Here is a 21,055-nt window from a genome sequence, read left to right on the forward strand (position 1 = left end):
ATACATATACAAATCATACTTTTCAGACATATCATAGATGATTTTAAAGAGTAGACAGATATTTGCATGTATTATTAGATTGTCAAAATTTAGAAAATCATACTTAGAAAGAATAAGACGATCATATTGTCTAGATTTCCTATCATGAATTTTTATTGCCCTTTTGAACATTGATTCAAGTGGCTTTAGAACTGATTTACTGGCCTGCGACCAACTAGTCACGCAATACAGAAGGCGTGAGAGAATCATAGAATTTAAATACATATGAGATGCCTCAATAGTAAGAGATCCTCGAATGTACCTAAAATTTGCCAGATTAAATTTTAAAGAATTACACAATTTCTTGACATGATTTTTAAAAGTCAAGGTTGGGACAAGGGTAATGCCCAAGTAGGTGAAGCTGTTTACATTTTTTATTTTTTCCCATTTATATGGATGTCTGGTTGATTTAAAGGTTTTTGTCTGTTTGTAAAGTACATTGCAACCGTTTTGTCAACATTTAGTGTGAGACAGCAATTTTGTAGCCAGGCAGCAACCTTTTTCAATTCTCCTGTTAATTTTGTGGCCACTTCTGTCATGTTCTTTCCGTGACTAAACAGGACAGTATCGTCCGCATACATGATGTTAATGTCACACACCAATGGAAGATCATTAATGTACAAACTAAAAAGCAGCGGCCCTAAAATGGAACCCTGCGGAACTCCCATAGTGCAGTCTTTTAAAGGGGACAATGTGTGATTTACTCGAACACATTGTTTCCTGCCACTTAGGTATGATGCAATCCAATTTATTGTCTGATTAGACAGTTCAAAATTTGATAATTTCCTTATTAAGACACTGTGAGAAACAGTATCGAAAGCCTTTCGCAGGTCCAGAAACACAGCTCCCACTACACCTCCATGATCTAAATTTGTTTTAATTTCTTCAAGGAAGTAGGAGCAAGCTGTCTCTGTTGAGTATTTTTTTCTGAAACCAAATTGAAAATGATTTGAATGATTTGCATCATCATTTTTGGTACTATCATCTATTTTTAGCTGTAGGTCATGTCGAGTGTTTTTTTCATTTCCAAGAAATTTGTCAATACTTCTCCACAATAATTTACTATTCCCTTTTGCATCTTTAATTAGATTAAGAAAGAAATTTGCCTTTGCTTTTCTAAGTAATGTTGTGACCTTGTCTCTCAGACTTCGATATATTAATTGATCGGAGGTTAATCTAGTTTTGATAAACTTCTTAAGTGAGGCATCTCTTTACTTCATAAATTCCCAGAGGTCACTATTGAACCACGGCAAACCTTGTTTTTTTGTTTTGTTTTGTTTTATTTATTTATTTATTTTTGTCTTTATGTATTTTAATAAAATATTTTTTTAAATTAATATTAAATCATTACACGCTTTCTCACATGATTTATATTCTGTTATATCATCCCAGTTTGTTTGCTTTAGATCATTTTCCAATAGAGACAGATCCTTCTTTGAAATGAAAGATTTACTTTGGTTGGTTTTTAGTTGAATTTTGTCCCTAAATCTGGTTTTATTTAATTTTCTGGCAACCAATGTGAGATTATGATCAGATAATTTCACTATCCTTTCTGGTTTGTTTGTAAAAATTAAATCTATAAGTGTTTGGGAAGTTTTTGTTATCCTTGTGGGTTTATTAATTATTTGTCTCATCTGGAATGATTTCATGATTTCTTTAAGATTCTTTTTACGTGTTTTATCTGCCCAGTTTATATTCATATCCCCCATTAATAGGACCTCTTTCCCTTCAAACATTTTAAGCATTTTAAATAACTCTGTATAATAATATGTTTTTGGCATTTTGGGGGCGATAAATGACAATCATAACAAAGGACATTTCAGAAGAAAGTGTAATTGAAACTCCTACACATTCTATTGTATCAGTTTTTATATTAATTTCATTGCTAGTTGCCGTTAGTAAATGTTCAATCTGCTCAGTCTTGGATATAATGGTCCGTATGTTAATATGTCCCCCGAAAATGCCTTTTGGTTTATTGTGAGGATACCACAGCATGCGGGCATGATTGACTGTTTGGAAAAGTTTAGTATCCTTTTGTCTGCGAATCATGATCGCCTGTAACGCGTTTGTAGGACGCAGAGCAGTAATGTTCGTCTGCATTTTTGTCAAACTGTTTGTGTTACCTCGTAATCCTGAGGGCAGAGGGAGCATAGCGTCAGGAATAGGCAGATGCAGAGCGGTGTCTACCTGGTGCTGTTTGACTGGAGCCACAAGTGGATCCACGGGGCCAGGATTTAGGTGCACATCTCCACAGAGTAAAAGAACGATGCAGAAGAGAGTAGCACTACCCTGGTTAGATGTGTTGCGCATCAGCGATGTCTTTGGACCGCGTTCATGATGTGTACACAGGACAAGCGCTTTTCCTTGATCCAAGACGTGATTAAACAGAACATACTGGCTCCACGTATCCAGCGGCACAGCGTGTGGCACTGGTGTAGCATATTCCTCCAGTGGGAGCGCAGCTGAGCGTTGCCACGCAGCTAGCCAGCCACCAAACAATTGTGTGGTGATGATAGCCACCATGTACAAAGCCACGTTTAGAGCACAAAGTAGATGTTTAATTTTGATGTTACTTGGAAAGAAAGGCTTTATGTTCCCATTCCCGGATAAAGCAGAGCAATCAGGCGGCTTCCTAGGCGTTTTTTGGAAAGAAGTAGCAGCAGCACCTGCCGAGCTGCTGCACCTTGCTGCCGCCATTTTCATCCAAATATATAAATAAGTGTTTCCTGTGAACACCTAGTGACTCTTAAACCTCCGCTTCATCCCTGTTTTATTAAGTTTAATGACAATTTGTTTCGGTCAAACCACATCTAAGCTGTGTTTTTATACAAGAAAAAAATAAAATGCAGTAAACTGCACATTTGTGTCTTTTTTCATGAAAATATCTTATTAAATATAACATTTTACACTTTCGTCAGGCCTTTAAAATACTTTTGTGGTCTCTTGCTGTAATATGTTGTCAGTGGTTGAGATAGTTGCTGTAGGCATCTAAAAATGCTCATAATCGGGTAAAACCTGATAGAAATCTCTCTGTGGTGTGTCAGTGATGTATGTATGTGCAAAATAAAACAAAACACTACTCCAGATACGTTTTTGATGAGAATATAACATAACTTTGTTATAAGGTCAAACGTTGATGTTGTGTGACAAAGGCCTTTTAATAATAACTCACTTAAAGAAATAATGGCAAAACTCACATGTAAGTTAAAAAAAAAACCAAAAGGATTAATCGAAAAAATAATCGACCGATGAACTGATTAGTAAAATAATCGTTAGTTGCAGCCCTAGTGTTTAGGCTGAAATAAAATATGTCTTTCCTAAAAATCAAAGTCCGGATTTCAAAAAAGAAGAGAAAAAAGGACAGGGAAAGAAAACTAAATGAGGAAAAGCAGCTCCTAACCAAATTCTTTGAAAAGAGAGGTGAGCTTGAAAGCTAGCTATATTGAGTTGGGGGGTCTGGGGGACCAAATTGCACCATTTTCTAGAAAAATGGTGCAATTTGGTCCCCCAACTTTAAAAAGGGTTCTGACTCCCAGGTGTGATCTAAGGTATACATGATTTAGACCTGGTTTGACTACGCATTAGAATTAGAATTGGTGTTTGCGTTAATAAAAAAGAACATAACAGTGTGTGTGTGTGGGGGGGGGCTTCAATATGGCTAGTACCTAGGGCCCAGAATTTGGTGCTACACCTCTGCAAGTCAGACCTGGTAGAGGAGGAAACATCATGAAAACTCATTATTTTTCGCTTTTCATGATATGCCGGGGGTCTGTTTGATGGGGTTGCATATATATGTGTGTGTGTGTGTGTGTGTGTGTGTGTGTGTGTGTGTGTGTGTGTGTGTGTGTGTGTGTGTGTGTGTGTGTGTGTGTGTGTGTGTGTGTGTGTTGGGATGCACGGTGGCTTAGTGGTTAGCACTGTTGTCTCACAGCGAGAAGGTCATGGGTTCAATTCCTGTGGAGTTTGCATGTTCTCCTAGTGTTTGCGTGGGTTTCCTCCGGATGCTAGGTGGATTGGAATCTTTAAATTGTCCGTAGGTGTGTGTGCGGGTGTGTCTGTGTTTGTTTGTCTGTTTATGGCTTTGCGACAGACTGGCGTCCTGTCCTGGGTGTACCCCACCTCGCGCTCTATGACTGCTGGGATAGGCTCCAGCCCCCCGCGGCCCTTAATTGGACTAAGCGGTTGGAGATGAATTAATGAATATGTGTGTGTGTGTGTGTGTGTGTGTGTGTGTGTGTGTGTGTGTGTGTGTGTGTGTGTGTGTGTGTGTGTGTGTGTGTGTGTGTGTGTATACAAGATTTTTGTCCATTTTATTTTTTTCATTCCATAAATGCCTTTTTAAAATTTTGGCACATTATATAGATTATGTTGTAATTTTAAAAATTTGTAAAATAAATACTTTTTATGAGAATTTTAATGCGAGGTCAAAAGTTATTGGTTGATGTTATGGTTATTATTTTCTGGTAAATTAATCAAAGGATAATCCACTAAACTGAAATTCATCAATGGACTAATAAAAAAAAATCTTTAGATTAATTGATTAAAGGATATAGTGCACCGAAATCATAACATTTTTACATCTCAGCTGTTAATGACCATCCGATGATCCACCGGCATTACTTTCTACACTTTCGTGACTGGTTTCAAAGTGGTAATACTGGTAATCTCTGGTAATACTGTGAGAAATCTTGGAGTTATTTTTGATCAGGATATGTCATTCAAAGCGCATATTAAACAAATATGTAGGACTGCCTTTTTGCATTTACGCAATATCTCTAAAATCAGAAAGGTCTTGTCTCAGAGTGATGCTGAAAAACTAATTCATGCATTTGTTTCCTCTAGGCTGGACTATTGTAATTCATTATTATCAGGTTGTCCTAAAAGTTCCCTAAAAAGCCTTCAGTTGGTTCAGAATGCTGCAGCTAGAGTACTGACGGGGACTAGCAGGAGAGAGCATATCTCACCCGTGTTGGCCTCCCTTCATTGGCTTCCTGTTAATGCTAGAATAGAATTTAAAATTCTTCTTCTTACTTATAAGGTTTTGAATAATCAGGTCCCATCTTATCTTAGGGACCTCATAGTACCATATTACCCCATTAGAGCGCTTCGCTCTCAGACTGCGGGCTTACTTGTAGTTCCTAGGGTTTGTAAGAGTAGAATGGGAGGCAGAGCCTTCAGCTTTCAGGCTCCTCTCCTGTGGAACCAGCTCCCAATTCAGATCAGGGAGACAGATACCCTCTCTACTTTTAAGATTAGGCTTAAAACTTTCCTTTTCGCTAAGGCTTATAGTTAGGGCTGGATCGGGTGACCCTGGACCATCCCTTGGTTATGTTGCTTTAGACGTAGACTGTGTTTCATAGTTGTTGTATGGCCTTGCCTTGCAATGTGGAGCGCCTTGGGGCAACTGTTTGTTGTGATTTGGCGCTATACAAGAAAAAAGTTGAAGTTGTTGAAGTTGAAAGTATATTGCATTTGCAAGAAACAGCTACAGAGACTACTGAAAACAAAGTACTTGTGAGTACACATTTCTCCAATTGTTTCCTACAGTGTTGACGTAGCTTTGAGGAAAACATTCTGGTTTTGATGCAGTCACTGTAAAAGCAGCAGCCGTGCATGCTTATAGGTGTCGATATAAATGTGAAAAATCTAAGAAATACATCTGCGTGATCAGACAGCCAGAAAATCAGCGGAGAGGGCCGCGTGTGCATGCACACTTGCTAACTCTCCGAGTGAGAGGAATAAATAATAATAATAATAATAATAATAATAAATAATAAAATAAAAATAATAATAGCAATAAAATGCATCAGCAATGACTAATTATTGCCACATGTACGTGGATAGACTTACAATCATGAATAATTTGTTGTTGTGTCGCTAACTAGGATGTTAAAAAATGTGCAACATGTTTATTTAGTCAAAAATAATCAATATATTCCTCAATTACAAAACACACACCCATACATACATACATATATATATATATATATACACATACATACATACATTTGGTTACATTTAGCATTTTTTCCCCCTCAGGTCAGAACAAAATATGTGAGTGGTCCAGATCTGAGCTGTTAGTCTGCTGTCATCCAAATTTAGGTTTTCAGTAAACCAATATTTGATGACTTTGAAGTAGCTTTAGTTTAAAAATCCTCCATAAATCACACAGATACAGACATGCAGGACGACGCAGTATTTCTTAAAGCTGACACCACATCATCATTTCACTGTCGATTCGGGATTTTTGTTTTTCACTCAGCTGAATCTGGCAGTGCTGTCGAGGTCTGTTAGTCTTTATTGGTCTTTATAACAGGACAGCATAATGAGCTTTTAAATACACATCAGGGTGGAAAAGGGAAGAGGGGAGTCTCCCGTGATGATTAATCAACCCCCTTTCTCTCCTTCTCTCTTCTCTCTGTCTGTTTGATGAGCTCCTCCTCATCTATGACCACCTCTTTAACCCTCATTATGTCTGCTGGCATGGCAGCTTTCAGGTTAGAGCCACCACCTTCCTCTCTCCATCCCGCTCGGCCCATCCAGCAGCCTCTAAAACTTAATGTGCCCTTATGCAATCTGCAGTCAGTCGGGTCACAGAAGCAGAGGAGGTGCAGTTTATGTTCTGCCAAGTTGACTTTTATATCAAGATGTCTGCAAGGAAAATGGGTGGAGGAAGGACATTTTTTTACGCTTGCTGTTGAAAATTCTCAAATTGTTGTGGTCTCGAGCTCGCATCTGCATCTGCATGCATGAATAAATGGAATATTTTCAGAATCAAAATCATCTTTGTTCATCATTAGTGTATAAATTATTTGCAAAAATGAATAAATAAATATGTTTTCACATGCCCTTTGTTTTTACATGGGTGGCGGGCCGCCTCATGTTGCACCACTATGTTGTTACATTAGCCCCAAAGGGGATCATCTTTTGCATTTTGCAGCATGGTTAGAACACTGAAGAAATAAAAGAGGAATCAGTGGTTGTTTACCAAAACAGCACGCCTGGAAAGTATTCACAACGCTTCACTGTTTCCACATTTTGTTATGTTACAGCCTTATTCCAAAAGGGAGTAAATTTTTTTTTTCAAAATTCTACATACAAAACCCCATAATGACAACATGAAAAAGGTTTTTTTTTTTTTTTTTTTTTTTTTGCAGATTTATTAAAATTTTTAAACTAAGAAATCACATGTACTTAAGTATTCACACCCTTTGCTCAATACTTTGTTGATGCACCTTTGGCAGCAATTACAGCCTCACGTCTTATTGAATATGATGCCACAAGCTTGGCGCACCTGTCTTTGGGCAATTTTGCCCATTTTTCTTTGCAGCACCTTTCAAGCTCCATCAGGTTGGATGGGGAGCGTCGATGCACAACCATTTTTAGATCTCTCCATAGATCTTCAATCAGATTCAGGTCTGGGCTCTGGCTGGGCCACTCAAGGACATTCACAGAGTTGTCCTGAAGCCACTACGTGGATATCTTGGCTGTGTGCTTAGGGTCATTGTCCTGCTGAAAGATGAACCATCACCCCAGTCTGAGGTCAAGAAACTCTGGAGCAAGTTTTCATCCAGGATGTCTTTATCAGGCTCGATGGTCAGGAATGGCTGGACACAAATGCAGGACTCAGACAAACAGCTTTGAAGTTTAAAACAGTTTACTGAAAGACTTAGCTGGGGTCGGTACATGTGAAGGTAATCCAAAAGAAGCAACAGCACAAAAATCATCAGGCTAATGACGTGGTCAGGCAAACAGGCAGGTGATTAAAAACATGACGAGGCAGGACGAGATAAACACAAGAACAGAGCTGGAAAGAAGGCACAAGGTGCATCGATGTGGCAAGGGAATAATGCAACCAGTGAAGCTTATATACACGCAGGTGATGAGCTACAGATGAGGTACAGGTGTGAACATTTTCCACTTACTGATGATGGAGACCACTGTGCTCATTGGGACCTTCAAAGTAGCAGAAATGTTTCTGTACCCTTCCCCAGACTTGTGTCTCAAGCCAATCCTGTCTCGGAGGTCAGCAGACAGTTCCTTTGATTTCATGCTTGGTTTGTGCTCTGGCTGTCAACTGTGGGACCTTATATGTAGAAAGGCATGTGTCTTTCCAAAACATGTCCAATCAACTGAATTTACTCAGGTGGACTCCAATTAAGCCGTGGAAACATCTCAAGGATGATCAGTGGAAACAGGATGCACCTGAGCTCAATTTTGAGCTTCATGATAAAGGCTGTGAATATTTATATACATGTAATTTCTTAGTGTTTTTATTTTTTAATAAATTAGCAAAAGTGTAAAAAAAAAAAATTTTTTTTTTTTTTACATTGTCATTGTGGATATTGTAAGTAAAGTTTTGAGGAGAAAAATGAATTTCACCCATTTTTGAATAAGACTGTAACAAAAGAAGGAAAAGGCAATGCGCTGTGAGTACTTTCTGTATGCACCGTATAGTGGTTGCTGACAACCTTCATTTTTGTAGATTAGAGGATCATATGTACTGCTCATCACAGGAGAAGGCAAAGGTAGTGTGAAGAAACAAAAAAGCAAACAAAATCATAACTGCTACTGCATCATGCATTCTGCAACCTCACGACTAGATGACGCTAAATCCTGCAGCTTTCTTTAATAACATGCTCAAAGTGATTAAACATCAACAAAACCAAATGCTTTCATGTAGTGAAATACAAATTTGATGAAAATGGCAAAATCTTGATGATCTACCATCTAATGAACACTGCACAATTGCATCTTGAGGCGTGTCCACCTCTGCTTTGCTGTTTACACAGCGCACAATCTGAGCACAAAGACGCTCACGGAACATGTCGCATTTCATTATTTTAGCTGCGGATATGTTTTAGGGGTAACCAAAAATAAAAATAAACCAATTATATTGTCATATCTCATTCTCTTTAATACATAAGTGTACCAGGTGCTGGTGCATTGTTGTTTGGGTGGTAAGTTCAAAAGTGAGAGGTTTTCTGGTCAAGACAGTATTCTGTGCACAAAGCGTGTGCACAGGAGCAGCAGTCATCAAACAGAACTGCGGGCGATGAAGCGTTTGAGCACCTCCTCCTCATCCTTCTCTAACAACCCAATTTCCTCCGTGTATTTTATCTCTAGAGCCTGACAATCGCCAGGGACATGTGGAAAAGCTCAAAATCATGACGACATCACGATCGCTCCATAGAAGTGTGACCTGACTCGGTTTTAAGCATGTGCTGAAAGTTATTGAGCCCCATTAGGAATATTTCATCTCTCTCTTTTATTTCAAACAAAAGAATCAGTTTAATGTTGTGTTTCTGGTTTCAACTGTAATGAAAATTCATGATTGTGAATTAGGATTTTTTTTTTTAGCATATAATTCCCACTGGACTATAAATTGCAGGGCCTCTCAAACAGTAAAAAAAAAAAAGTGACTCTGGAAAATACAATACTTGTTTTTTAACCATGCATTCGTGTTGTGAATGGAATTATACGTAGACATATTTATGCACTACATCATGTGTTACCAGAGGATTCCACCAGAGGGCACACCAGGGTACTCAGACTAACTTCCACTTCCACTATGAGTACCTAGTTCCTCTGTCTCTATGCAATGGCAATGAAATGTCATATAGGTGTGTGTAACGACAAACTTGGTTACACACCTCCCCCCCATCTGCTGATCATTCTGATGCTATTCCAGCCCTTCACATGTGTTCTTTTAAGGCACCTTCACACATAACATGAATCAGGACGAATGGGCAAAAATTGCAAAGTTTGACACGCAGTTAGGAGGGACAGACATTCGGCCAGCTGTATACAACTGCCATACAAATGCTGTCCGAATACCCAGAATGTGTGTAGAAGCCGCCACGAATGATTCATGCACATTCGACGTGCAGAAACCCAAGAATCCAGGTAGCCTGCGCCTAGAACACAGTAGGAAACAGGAAGAAACAAATAGAAAGCAAGAAACAAAAGAAAAAAGAAAACAGCATGAGACACGACAATGCCGGCAGAATGCAACAGGAATATGCAGAATGCACCCCCAATGCCGTACATGCCACTTGAAGACTGAGTGGATGATGCAGGGGCGGGGGGAGTGGGGAGATGTGCCAGGACGAGCACTTTGGCTCACTTGTCAGAAGACCTGCTCTGTCCCACATTACATGTCAGTACATGGGTTGGATGCGTCCAACCTTCCTCCTCTGTTGCATGCACACACACACCCCCCCCCCCCCCCTCACACACACACACATCAACCAGGGTCCCCTGATGAATGCATAACCGTAGTGGATGTGATCATGTGTGATTGTGTTAATACGGACATCACATCACTGGCGTGCATGCCCACAGCCATTATTACCAGGCATCAGTCCATGGTGCATCACAGACAGTCAACACATGATCATGGGACTGTGGTTCACATACATCAGTCCATATATTGACTGGGAGACCGGGAGTGACATGTTTAGCCGCATGTTCTCCTTGAATTGCTGGCTGTCTGAGTGGTGTCCAAAAAATGAGGTGGGCTTCATAGATAATTGGCAAAGCTTCTGGGGAAAACCTGGTCTTGTTAGGAGAGACGGCATCCATCCCACTTTGGATGGAGCAGCTCTCATTTCTAGAAATCTGGCTAATTTTCTTAAATCCTCCAAACCGTGACTATCCAGGGTTGGGACCAGGAAGCAGAGTTGTAGTCTTATACACCTCTCTGCAGCTTCTCTCCCCCTGCCATCCCCTCATTACCCCATCCCCGTAGAGACGGTGCCTGCTCCCAGACTACCAATAACCAGCAAAAATCTATTTAAGCATAAAAATTCAAAAAGAAAAAATAATATAGCACCTTCTACTGCACCACAGACTAAAACAGTTAAATGTGGTCTATTAAACATTAGGTCTCTCTCTTCTAAGTCCCTGTTGGTAAATGATATAATAATTGATCAACATATTGATTTATTCTGCCTAACAGAAACCTGGTTACAGCAGGATGAATATGTTAGTTTAAATGAGTCAACACCCCCGAGTCACACTAACTGTCAGAATGCTCGTAGCACGGGCCGGGGCGGTGGATTAGCAGCAATCTTCCATTCCAGCTTATTAATTAATCAAAAACCCAGACAGAGCTTTAATTCATTTGAAAGCTTGTCTCTTAGTCTTGTCCATCCAAATTGGAAGTCCCAAAAACCAGTTTTATTTGTTATTATCTATCGTCCACCTGGTCGTTACTGTGAGTTTCTCTGTGAATTTTCAGACCTTTTGTCTGACTTAGTGCTTAGCTCAGATAAGATAATTATAGTGGGCGATTTTAACATCCACACAGATGCTGAGAATGACAGCCTCAACACTGCATTTAATCTATTATTAGACTCTATTGGCTTTGCTCAAAAAGTAAATGAGTCCACCCACCACTTTAATCATATCTTAGATCTTGTTCTGACTTATGGTATGGAAATAGAAGACTTAACAGTATTCCCTGAAAACTCCCTTCTGTCTGATCATTTTTTAATAACATTTACATTTACTCTGATGGACTACCCAGCAGTAGGGAATAAGTTTCATTACACTAGAAGTCTTTCAGAAAGCGCTGTAACTAGGTTTAAGGATATGATTCCTTCTTTATGTTCTCTAATGCCATATAACAACACAGTGCAGAGTAGCTACCTAAACTCTGTAAGGGAGATAGAGTATCTCGTCAATAGTTTTACATCCTCATTGAAGACAACTTTGGATGCTGTAGCTCCTCTGAAAAAGAGAGCTTTAAATCAGAAGTGTCTGACTCCATGGTATAACTCTCAAACTCGTAGCTTAAAGCAGATAACCCGTAAGTTGGAGAGGAAATGGCGTCTCACTAATTTAGAAGATCTTCACTTAGCCTGGAAAAAGAGTCTGTTGCTCTATAAAAAAGCCCTCCGTAAAGCTAGGACATCTTTCTACTCATCACTAATTGAAGAAAATAAGAACAACCCCAGGTTTCTTTTCAGCACTGTAGCCAGGCTGACAAAGAGTCAGAGCTCTATTGAGCTGAGTATTCCATTATCTTTAACTAGTAATGAGTTCATGACTTTCTTTGCTAACAAAATTTTAACTATTAGAGAAAAAATTACTCATAACCATCCCAAAGACGTATCGTTATCTTTGGCTGCTTTCAGTGATGCCGGTATTTGGTTAGACTCTTTCTCTCCGATTGTTCTGTCTGAGTTATTTTCATTAGTTACTTCATCCAAACCATCAACATGTTTATTAGACCCCATTCCTACCAGGCTGCTCAAGGAAGCCCTACCATTATTTAATGCTTCGATCTTAAATATGATCAATCTATCTTTGTTAGTTGGCTATGTACCACAGGCTTTTAAGGTGGCAGTAATTAAACCATTACTTAAAAAGCCATCACTTGACCCAGCTATCTTAGCTAATTATAGGCCAATCTCCAACCTTCCCTTTCTCTCAAAAATTCTTGAAAGGGTAGTTGTAAAACAGCTAACTGATCATCTGCAGAGGAATGGTCTATTTGAAGAGTTTCAGTCAGGTTTTAGAATTCATCATAGTACAGAAACAGCTTTAGTGAAGGTTACAAATGATCTTCTTATGGCCTCGGACAGTGGACTCATCTCTGTGCCTGTTCTGTTAGACCTCAGTGCTGCTTTTGATACTGTTGACCATAAAATTTTATTACAGAGATTAGAGCATGCCATAGGTATTAAAGGCACTGCGCTGCGGTGGTTTGAATCATATTTGTCTAATAGATTACAATTTGTTCATGTAAATGGGGAATCTTCTTCACAGACTAAAGTTAATTATGGAGTTCCACAAGGTTCTGTGCTAGGACCAATTTTATTCACTTTATATATGCTTCCCTTAGGCAGTATTATTAGACGGTATTGCTTAAATTTTCATTGTTACGCAGATGATACCCAGCTTTATCTATCCATGAAGCCAGAGGACACACACCAATTAGCTAAACTGCAGGATTGTCTTACAGACATAAAGACATGGATGACCTCTAATTTCCTGCTTTTAAACTCAGATAAAACTGAAGTTATTGTTCTTGGCCCCACAAATCTTAGAAACATGGTGTCTAACCAGATCCTTACTCTGGATGGCATTACCCTGACCTCTAGTAATACTGTGAGAAATCTTGGAGTCATTTTTGATCAGGATATGTCATTCAAAGCGCATATTAAACAAATATGTAGGACTGCTTTTTTGCATTTACGCAATATCTCTAAAATCAGAAAGGTCTTGTCTCAGAGTGATGCTGAAAAACTAATTCATGCATTTATTTCCTCTAGGCTGGACTATTGTAATTCATTATTATCAGGTTGTCCTAAAAGTTCCCTAAAAAGCCTTCAGTTAATTCAAAATGCTGCAGCTAGAGTGCTGACGGGGACTAGAAGGAGAGAGCATATCTCACCCATATTGGCCTCTCTTCATTGGCTTCCTGTTAATTCTAGAATAGAATTTAAAATTCTTCTTCTTACTTATAAGGTTTTGAATAATCAGGTCCCATCTTATCTTAGGGACCTCGTAGTACCATATCACCCCAATAGAGCGCTTCGCTCTCAGACTGCAGGCTTACTTGTAGTTCCTAGGGTTTGTAAGAGTAGAATGGGAGGCAGAGCCTTCAGCTTTCAGGCTCCTCTCCTGTGGAACCAGCTCCCAATTCAGATCAGGGAGACAGACACCCTCTCTACTTTTAAGATTAGGCTTAAAACTTTCCTTTTTGCTAAAGCTTATAGTTAGGGCTGGATCAGGTGACCCTGAACCATCCCTTAGTTATGCTGCTATAGACGTAGACTGCTGGGGGGTTCCCATGATGCACTGTTTCTTTCTCTTTTTGCTCTGTATGCACCACTCTGCATTTAATCATTAGTGATCGATCTCTGCTCCCCTCCACAGCATGTCTTTTTCCTGGTTCTCTCCCTCAGCCCCAACCAGTCCCAGCAGAAGACTGCCCCTCCCTGAGCCTGGTTCTGCTGGAGGTTTCTTCCTGTTAAAAGGGAGTTTTTCCTTCCCACTGTAGCCAAGTGCTTGCTCACAGGGGGTCGTTTTGACCGTTGGGGTTTTACATCATTATTGTATGGCCTTGCCTTACAATATAAAGCGCCTTGGGGCAACTGTTTGTTGTGATTTGGCGCTATATAAAAAAAAAATTGATTGAATTGATTGATATATTGGATCAAAGAAGTAATCCAGAGGATCCCCCCTGGACCCTGCATCCACCCCCCCGACATATGTGTTCTCTCGCCCTCTCCCTGTGTCACTCCCCCTCTCTCGCTTCTCTTTGTTTCTTATTTTACACACTCGCTCTCTATCAGCCTCCAGGATATCGGTTGCGGCGCTCACAACTTTCCCCTTTCCAGGCTGTGGGGCCAATGAGCTGGCCACACTGAGACACGCGTGTGTCCTGGCTGTCAGTTAATGCTCCACATGACAGACGGACTGTGTGGACATTGCAGTTGTGTGATACATGCTGTAACGCACAGCAGGCAATGTTCAGTGTGCAGCACAGGCTGCTGTGTGGTTGGTGTTCTCCCAGCGTTGTGACACGCACCTGGAGGCATTCCAAAGCTGAGTTTTTATTTTTATTTCTGTTGTGGTGGCCTGGTCATGCTGTATATGTCATGATAGTTGTATTCCATCTGTCACATCCCAGTCAGGTGTCTTGTGTCACAGCGCAATGGGCCTGTGACACATCGACTCGCTGTGGGCCAGGAGCGCACTGCGCCCACCTGCACATCGTGTTACAGCTGTGATGATCATAATGTCTCGCATACATTATCTCACCCATTGGAGGAGATGACAATGTATTAATTAAATTAGGTCCATCGTGGACATAGTGGCCGATCCACATGTGCATCGTACACTGGACAGCGATCACTCTGCACCTCCTCCGCGGTTCAAGCTTTCGCCACCTCGGCCGCACATCGATTGTGGTGTCATGTGTATTACATTCTGGCCGCGTGAATGGGCCTGGCTGTTGTAAGTGCACTGCGACTGCCGTGGGAGGTCTTTGTATTGCATGTCAACTTTGGCCGAGTGCAGGCCGTGTGGGCATTTGGCCGCCATTTGCCCTCATTCAGCCTGTAGTATGAAGGCTGGCTTGGTTGGGATATTTGGCCAGGATTCAACGTGGCCAAACATTTTGTATGGCCCACTCAGCCGCAGTCCGAACAGTCCAACTTGCGTACTGACTTGTGGCACGAATGTTGCGACGTCAGTAAGATGGCAGTACGACTGCATGTCGACCACCTTTCGATTGGGTTTCCAACACGAGTGTGACGCAAATGTGATGTGCATGTGCTGTGAATGAACGGATGTGCTGACTGCTGTGACACTGCTGTACGAGGCGTTCTAGTGCAGTTCGAATTTGCACGACTGCCGTCCGAATCCTCCTTCATGCACCATTCTGCCTCATTCGTACTATGTGAGAAGGGGCCTTTAGGAATCCATCTCAGCCATTTGTCATGCACTTTCTTTCAGTGCAGATGAAGTTAAGGCGCTGTGTCCTCAGTCCAAAATCCATTTTGTCCACACCACTCAAATGATCACATCTATGTTCCACACAGAAAATAAATAAGCAATGCAGGCTTTTTCCGCTGATAATGTGAGCATATGTTGAAGCTACTTGCTTTTAAAGTTTCACCATTTTATCCTCTTCGTTCTTTCTGTCCCCAGTCAGGATTGGCAAGCTGAAGAGAACCAAACCAGAGGAGGGACAGGTATGTTTTTTATGTTTCTCACTGTGAACTAGACACAGGAAAATCTTTGTCTGCCTTCATTTTTACCTCAAGTGCATCCTGAACGTATTCACAGCGCTTCACTTTTTCCACATTTTATGTTAGTCTTTTTCCAAAATGCAGGAAATTCAAATTTTCCTCAAAATTCTACCTCATAATGACAATGTGAAATATGTTTTTTGAGATTTTTGCAAATTTATTAAAAATAAAAAAAAAACTAAGGAATCACGCATACATAAGTATTCACAGCCTTTGCTATGAAGCTCAGAATTGAGCTCAGGCGCATCCTGTTTCCACTGATCATCCTTTAGATGTTTCTATTGCTTAATTGTAGTCCACCTACGGTAAATTCAGTTGACTGGACTTGACACACCTGTCTAAATATAAGGTTACATTGGTGACAGTGCATGTCAGAGCACAAACCAATTATGAAGTCAAAGGAATTGTCTGTAGACCTCTGAGACAGGATTGTCTCGAGGCACAAATCTAGGAAAAGCTACAGAAATATTTCCACTGCTTTGAAGGCCCCAGTGAGCACAGTGGCCTCTATCATCCGTAAATGGAAGAAGTTCAGATCCACCAGACTCTTCCTAGAACTGGACCCATATAAACTGAGCAATTGGGGAGAAGGGCCTTAGTCAGGGAGGTAACCAAGAACCTGATGGTCACTCTGTTAAGAGCTCTCGCATTCCTTGGTAGAGAGAGGAGAACCTTCCAGAAGGACAACCATCTCTGCAGCAATCCACCAGTTAGACCTGTATGGTAGAGTGGCCAGACAGAAGCCACTCCTTAATAAAAGGCAGATGACAGCCCACCTGGAGTTTGCCAAAAGGCACCTGAAGGACTCTCAGACCATGAGAAACAAAATTCACTGGTTTGATGAGACAAAGATTGAACTCTTTGGTGTGAATGCCAGGCATCATGTTTATAGGAAACAAGGCACCATCTCTACAGTGAAGCATGGTGGTGGCAGCATTGTGCTGTGGGGATGTTTTTCACTGACAGGAACTGGGAGACTAGTCAGGGAACGATGAATGCAGCAATGTACAAAGACATTGGCCAGTTTTTATTCTAACTTTCACCACTAGAGGGAGGAGTTTCTAAAGCCTAGTGCATTCAGTAACTCCATAGAGATTTAATGGATCGCAATGAAATTTGATGCTGTGGATAAAACTTTGTTTACACTTTGCACAATTTTGAGGTTAGGCTCTGCAGCCTGGGTTAGAGTATAGTACACTTATTGTTATTTTAAATACCACCCTAATTTATGAAGGCCACCAAGAGGTATTTTGCAATTGCCTGCTATGTTGTTCATCAACTTCAGCGTCTCAAAACGATTACAAAAAGTTGACACAGAACTAATGAATTAAATATTTGAATTAAATATTTAAATATTTACCCTTGACCTTTCACTCCTAATCCCATTAAGTCTCAGATGTGAAGTAGAATAGGTCGTATTAGTATTGGCTGAGAGATAACTTGGGAAGACCAGGGCAGGGCTTGTGTGTGTTCCTCCATGTATAGCTGAATTTGCCCCAGGAAGGGAATCCAGTGCAAAAATTCTGCCAAATCCCAATGCAGATGTGTACTGATTCACTGTAGTGATTCTAAAAAACTGGGAGCAGACAAAAGACAAGCAACAACAACTACAACCCTTGATTTTTAAACTGTGCTAACTTTGCATTTGTACTCTGAAATCAAGGTTAAAGGCATGTGTGTCTGTATACATGGTTTTAGAGTATCCCAAAATCCTTTGTGCGCTGGGGAGGGAGGCTTGATAATGGCTCGGCTTAATGCAAACTTTAACATTGAAAATGCCATAGACATGCTAATGCGTTAGCATTGGTCCTGTTTTTAAGTTATAAAATACATCTATCAACTGTTTCAGAAGACCATAACAGGTCAGTTTAACATAAAAAAGGTAAATATTACTCACAGACATATGCTCTTTATGGTTTTAGCATGGAAAAATTAAGATAAAGCAAAATAAAACAAAGAACCAACGAAGTAGGAGATTGAAGATCGAAGCACTGCTTCATTGGTTCAAGGTTCAAAGTAAAGCTGCGCTGCAGAAACAGTCGATTATACAGACCTGCTGCAGGGTCTGTAATCAATGTAGAGAAATGATCATTTTCCTGAAAAACACCCCCAAAAACAACGGCCACTCTGAAGGACCGATAAGGGAATCGTTAAGCAAAAAGGCTGTTGATGTCAATGGATCGAATCATTTCTTAACAATACCCGAAAAGAACCGGTTCCCAACATGCAACCCTAACAGCAACACGCTTTTTTTTTGTTTGTTTGTTTCTTTTTATATAAAACTCACATTAAAGACTCATGATTATCTTAGTTAAACACCTAAATACACATTTTGGTTGAACTCACCTCCATAAGGAAGCAATTTTGCAAACGCTTGTTTACACTGACGACGAAATCGCAGCCTCTCCAGTCAGAGCGTGAGTACGCGCAAGATTTGACACCGTAAAGGCCTCAACTGATACACATATATGGATTCTTATTGGAGATTACTTTACACATTAAACCAGCAGAAATCACACTGAGAGGATGTCTGTGTTTTAGACCGTGGACATCGTTCACTGGCTTTGTTCACGGCGCATCAGAGCCTCTGTCAGCTTGCAGTGTGTTCATGTGAAGCACTGTCAGGGGGTTCACAGCTGTGAAAACATGGATGCAGATATGTAGCTCAAAGTCACTGGAGGCATATGGACCTATCAAAAACCTTGACAGAGCTCCTCCGTCCATGTGTGTGTTTGTGTGTGTTAGGAGGGTTCTGTGGACTTGGTGCGACTGGAGGATGAGTGGAATGAGCGACGAAGGATCCAGATGTCATCTCTACTTGGGGGCTTCAAAGGTAAACACCAGCCATGGAAGCAGTCATGTGTGTGATGTCGTTCAGCGGAGGGTAAACAATGTGACTGAGTGGCAGCTGAAAAACCGCTGAACTTTTCAGTCTCAATTACAACACAAAAGAATGACTGGAATGTTAGATTCCAGTCATGTCATAGGTATTAAGGGCACTGCGCTGCGGTGGTTTGAATCATATTTGTCTAATAGATTACAGTTTGTTCATGTAAATGGGGAATCTTCTTCACAGACTAAAGTTAATTATGGAGTTCCACAAGGGTCTGTGCTAGGACCAATTTTATTCACTTTATACATGCTTCCCTTAGGCAGTATTATTAGACGGTATTGCTTAAATTTTCATTGTTACGCAGATGATACCCAGCTTTATCTATCCATGAAGCCAGAGGATACACACCAATTAGCTAAACTGCAGGATTGTCTTACAGACATAAAGACATGGATGACCTCTAATTTCCTGCTTTTAAACTCAGATAAAACTGAAGTTATTGTACTTGGCCCCACAAATCTTAGAAGCATGGTGTCTAACCAGATCGTTACTCTGGATGGCATTTCCCTGATCTCTAGTAATACTGTGAGAAATCTTGGAGTCATTTTTGATCAGGATATGTCATTCAAAGCGCATATTAAACAAATATGTAGGACTGCCTTTTTGCATTTACGCAATATCTCTAAAATCAGAAAGGTCTTGTCTCAGAGTGATGCTGAAAAACTAATTCATGCATTTATTTCCTCTAGGCTGGACTATTGTAATTCATTATTATCAGGTTGTCCTAAAAGTTCCCTAAAAAGCCTTCAGTTGGTTCAGAATGCTGCAGCTAGAGTACTGACGGGGACTAGCAGGAGAGAGCATATCTCACCCGTGTTGGCCTCTCTTCATTGGCTTCCTGTTAATTCTAGAATAGAATTTAAAATTCTTCTTCTTACTTATAAGGTTTTGAATAATCAGGTCCCATCTTATCTTAGGGACCTCGTAGTACCATATTACCCCATTAGAGCGCTTCGCTCTCAGACTGCGGGCTTACTTGTGGTTCCTAGGGTTTGTAAGAGTAGAATGGGAGGCAGAGCCTTCAGCTTTCAGGCTCCTCTCCTGTGGAACCAGCTCCCAATTCAGATCAGGGAGACAGATACCCTCTCTACTTTTAAGATTAGGCTTAAAACTTTCCTTTTCGCTAAGGCTTATAGTTAGGGCTGGATTGGGTGACCCTGGACCATCCCTTGGTTATGTTGCTTTAGACATAGACTGTGGGGGGTTCCCATGATGCACTGTTTCTTTCTCTTTTTGCTCCGTATGCATCACTCTGCATTTAATCATTAGTGATCGATCTCTGCCCCCCTTCTCGGCATGTCTTTTTCCTGGTTCTTTCCCTCAGCCCCAACCAGTCTCAGCAGAAGACTGCCCCTCCCTGAGCCTGGTTCTGCTGGAGGTTTCTTCCTGTTAAAAGGGAGTTTTTCCTTCCCACTGTGGCCAAGTGCTTGCTCATAGGGGGTCGTTTTGACCGTTGGGGTTTTTCATAATTATTGTATGGCCTTGCCTTACAATATGGAGCGCCTTGGGGCAACTGTTTGTTGTGATTTGGCGCTATATAAGAAAAAAGTTGATTGATTGATTAGATTACAAGCAACACTTTAGTTTACCTCGGAAAATCACTTGTTAAACACTCACCCAGAGGACTCAAAGATGTTTCATCATCCTCGACTTCAGCTTGTTGTTACCTCAAAACGACAACTTTCCAATCCAACATATTCTCATGATGTGTTTTGTATGATGTGATATGAAATGTTCAGTGCAACATTTTGTGCATATTCCTACAGATTCTAATAATATTCCTCCAGAAATGCACATTTGCATTTTTGTTAAAGTTATAGGGCCACCCAAATTTCACAAAACTTATAAAATCTAGTTTCTACTAAAATCCAAGCATTACAATGTCCAACAATGTAATGCTTGGATTTTAGTAGAAACGAGACATTGAATGTCGGTTTATTTTAGAAATATCTTGTAAAATCACAGCTCAGCTCACCGGCCGGCAGCTACTAGCCCCAAGCTTCACTAAAAGACCCAGACTTTAGATAAAGTTGAGGCCGCGGCATACTCTCTTTACTAAAAAATTAATTTAAAAGGGTAGAAAGCATAGAACCATACTATGCCAGTATGCTAGCCATACGAAAGGGAAAATAAGTGCATCTTAAGTCTGGACTTGAAAGTCTCTACAGAATCTGACTGTTTTATTGATGCAGGGAGATCATTCCACAGAACAGGGGCACGATAAAGTTCTGTGACCCGCAGACTTTATATTCACCCTAGGGACAGTCCTGCACCCTGAGAACGCAGAGCCTGGGCTGGTATGTAGGGTTTAATTAGGTCAGCTAAGTACAACCCCAATTCCAATGAAGTTGGGACA

General features: G+C 40.6%; 1 protein-coding gene across 1 annotated transcript in view; it reads left to right on the forward strand.

The window, feature by feature from the left end:
* Window positions 1-21,055, forward strand: part of rnf220b (ring finger protein 220b) — an 89,053-nt gene that overhangs the window by 58,924 nt on the left and 9,074 nt on the right. Inside the window, 2 exon segments of the mRNA XM_034179865.1 lie at window positions 15,706-15,749; window positions 18,552-18,639. Of these exon segments, the coding sequence (XP_034035756.1) occupies window positions 15,706-15,749; window positions 18,552-18,639 (132 nt within the window).

The sequence above is a fragment of the Thalassophryne amazonica genome, chromosome 10 (genome assembly GCF_902500255.1).
Source record: "Thalassophryne amazonica chromosome 10, fThaAma1.1, whole genome shotgun sequence".
NCBI lineage: Eukaryota > Metazoa > Chordata > Actinopteri > Batrachoidiformes > Batrachoididae > Thalassophryne > Thalassophryne amazonica.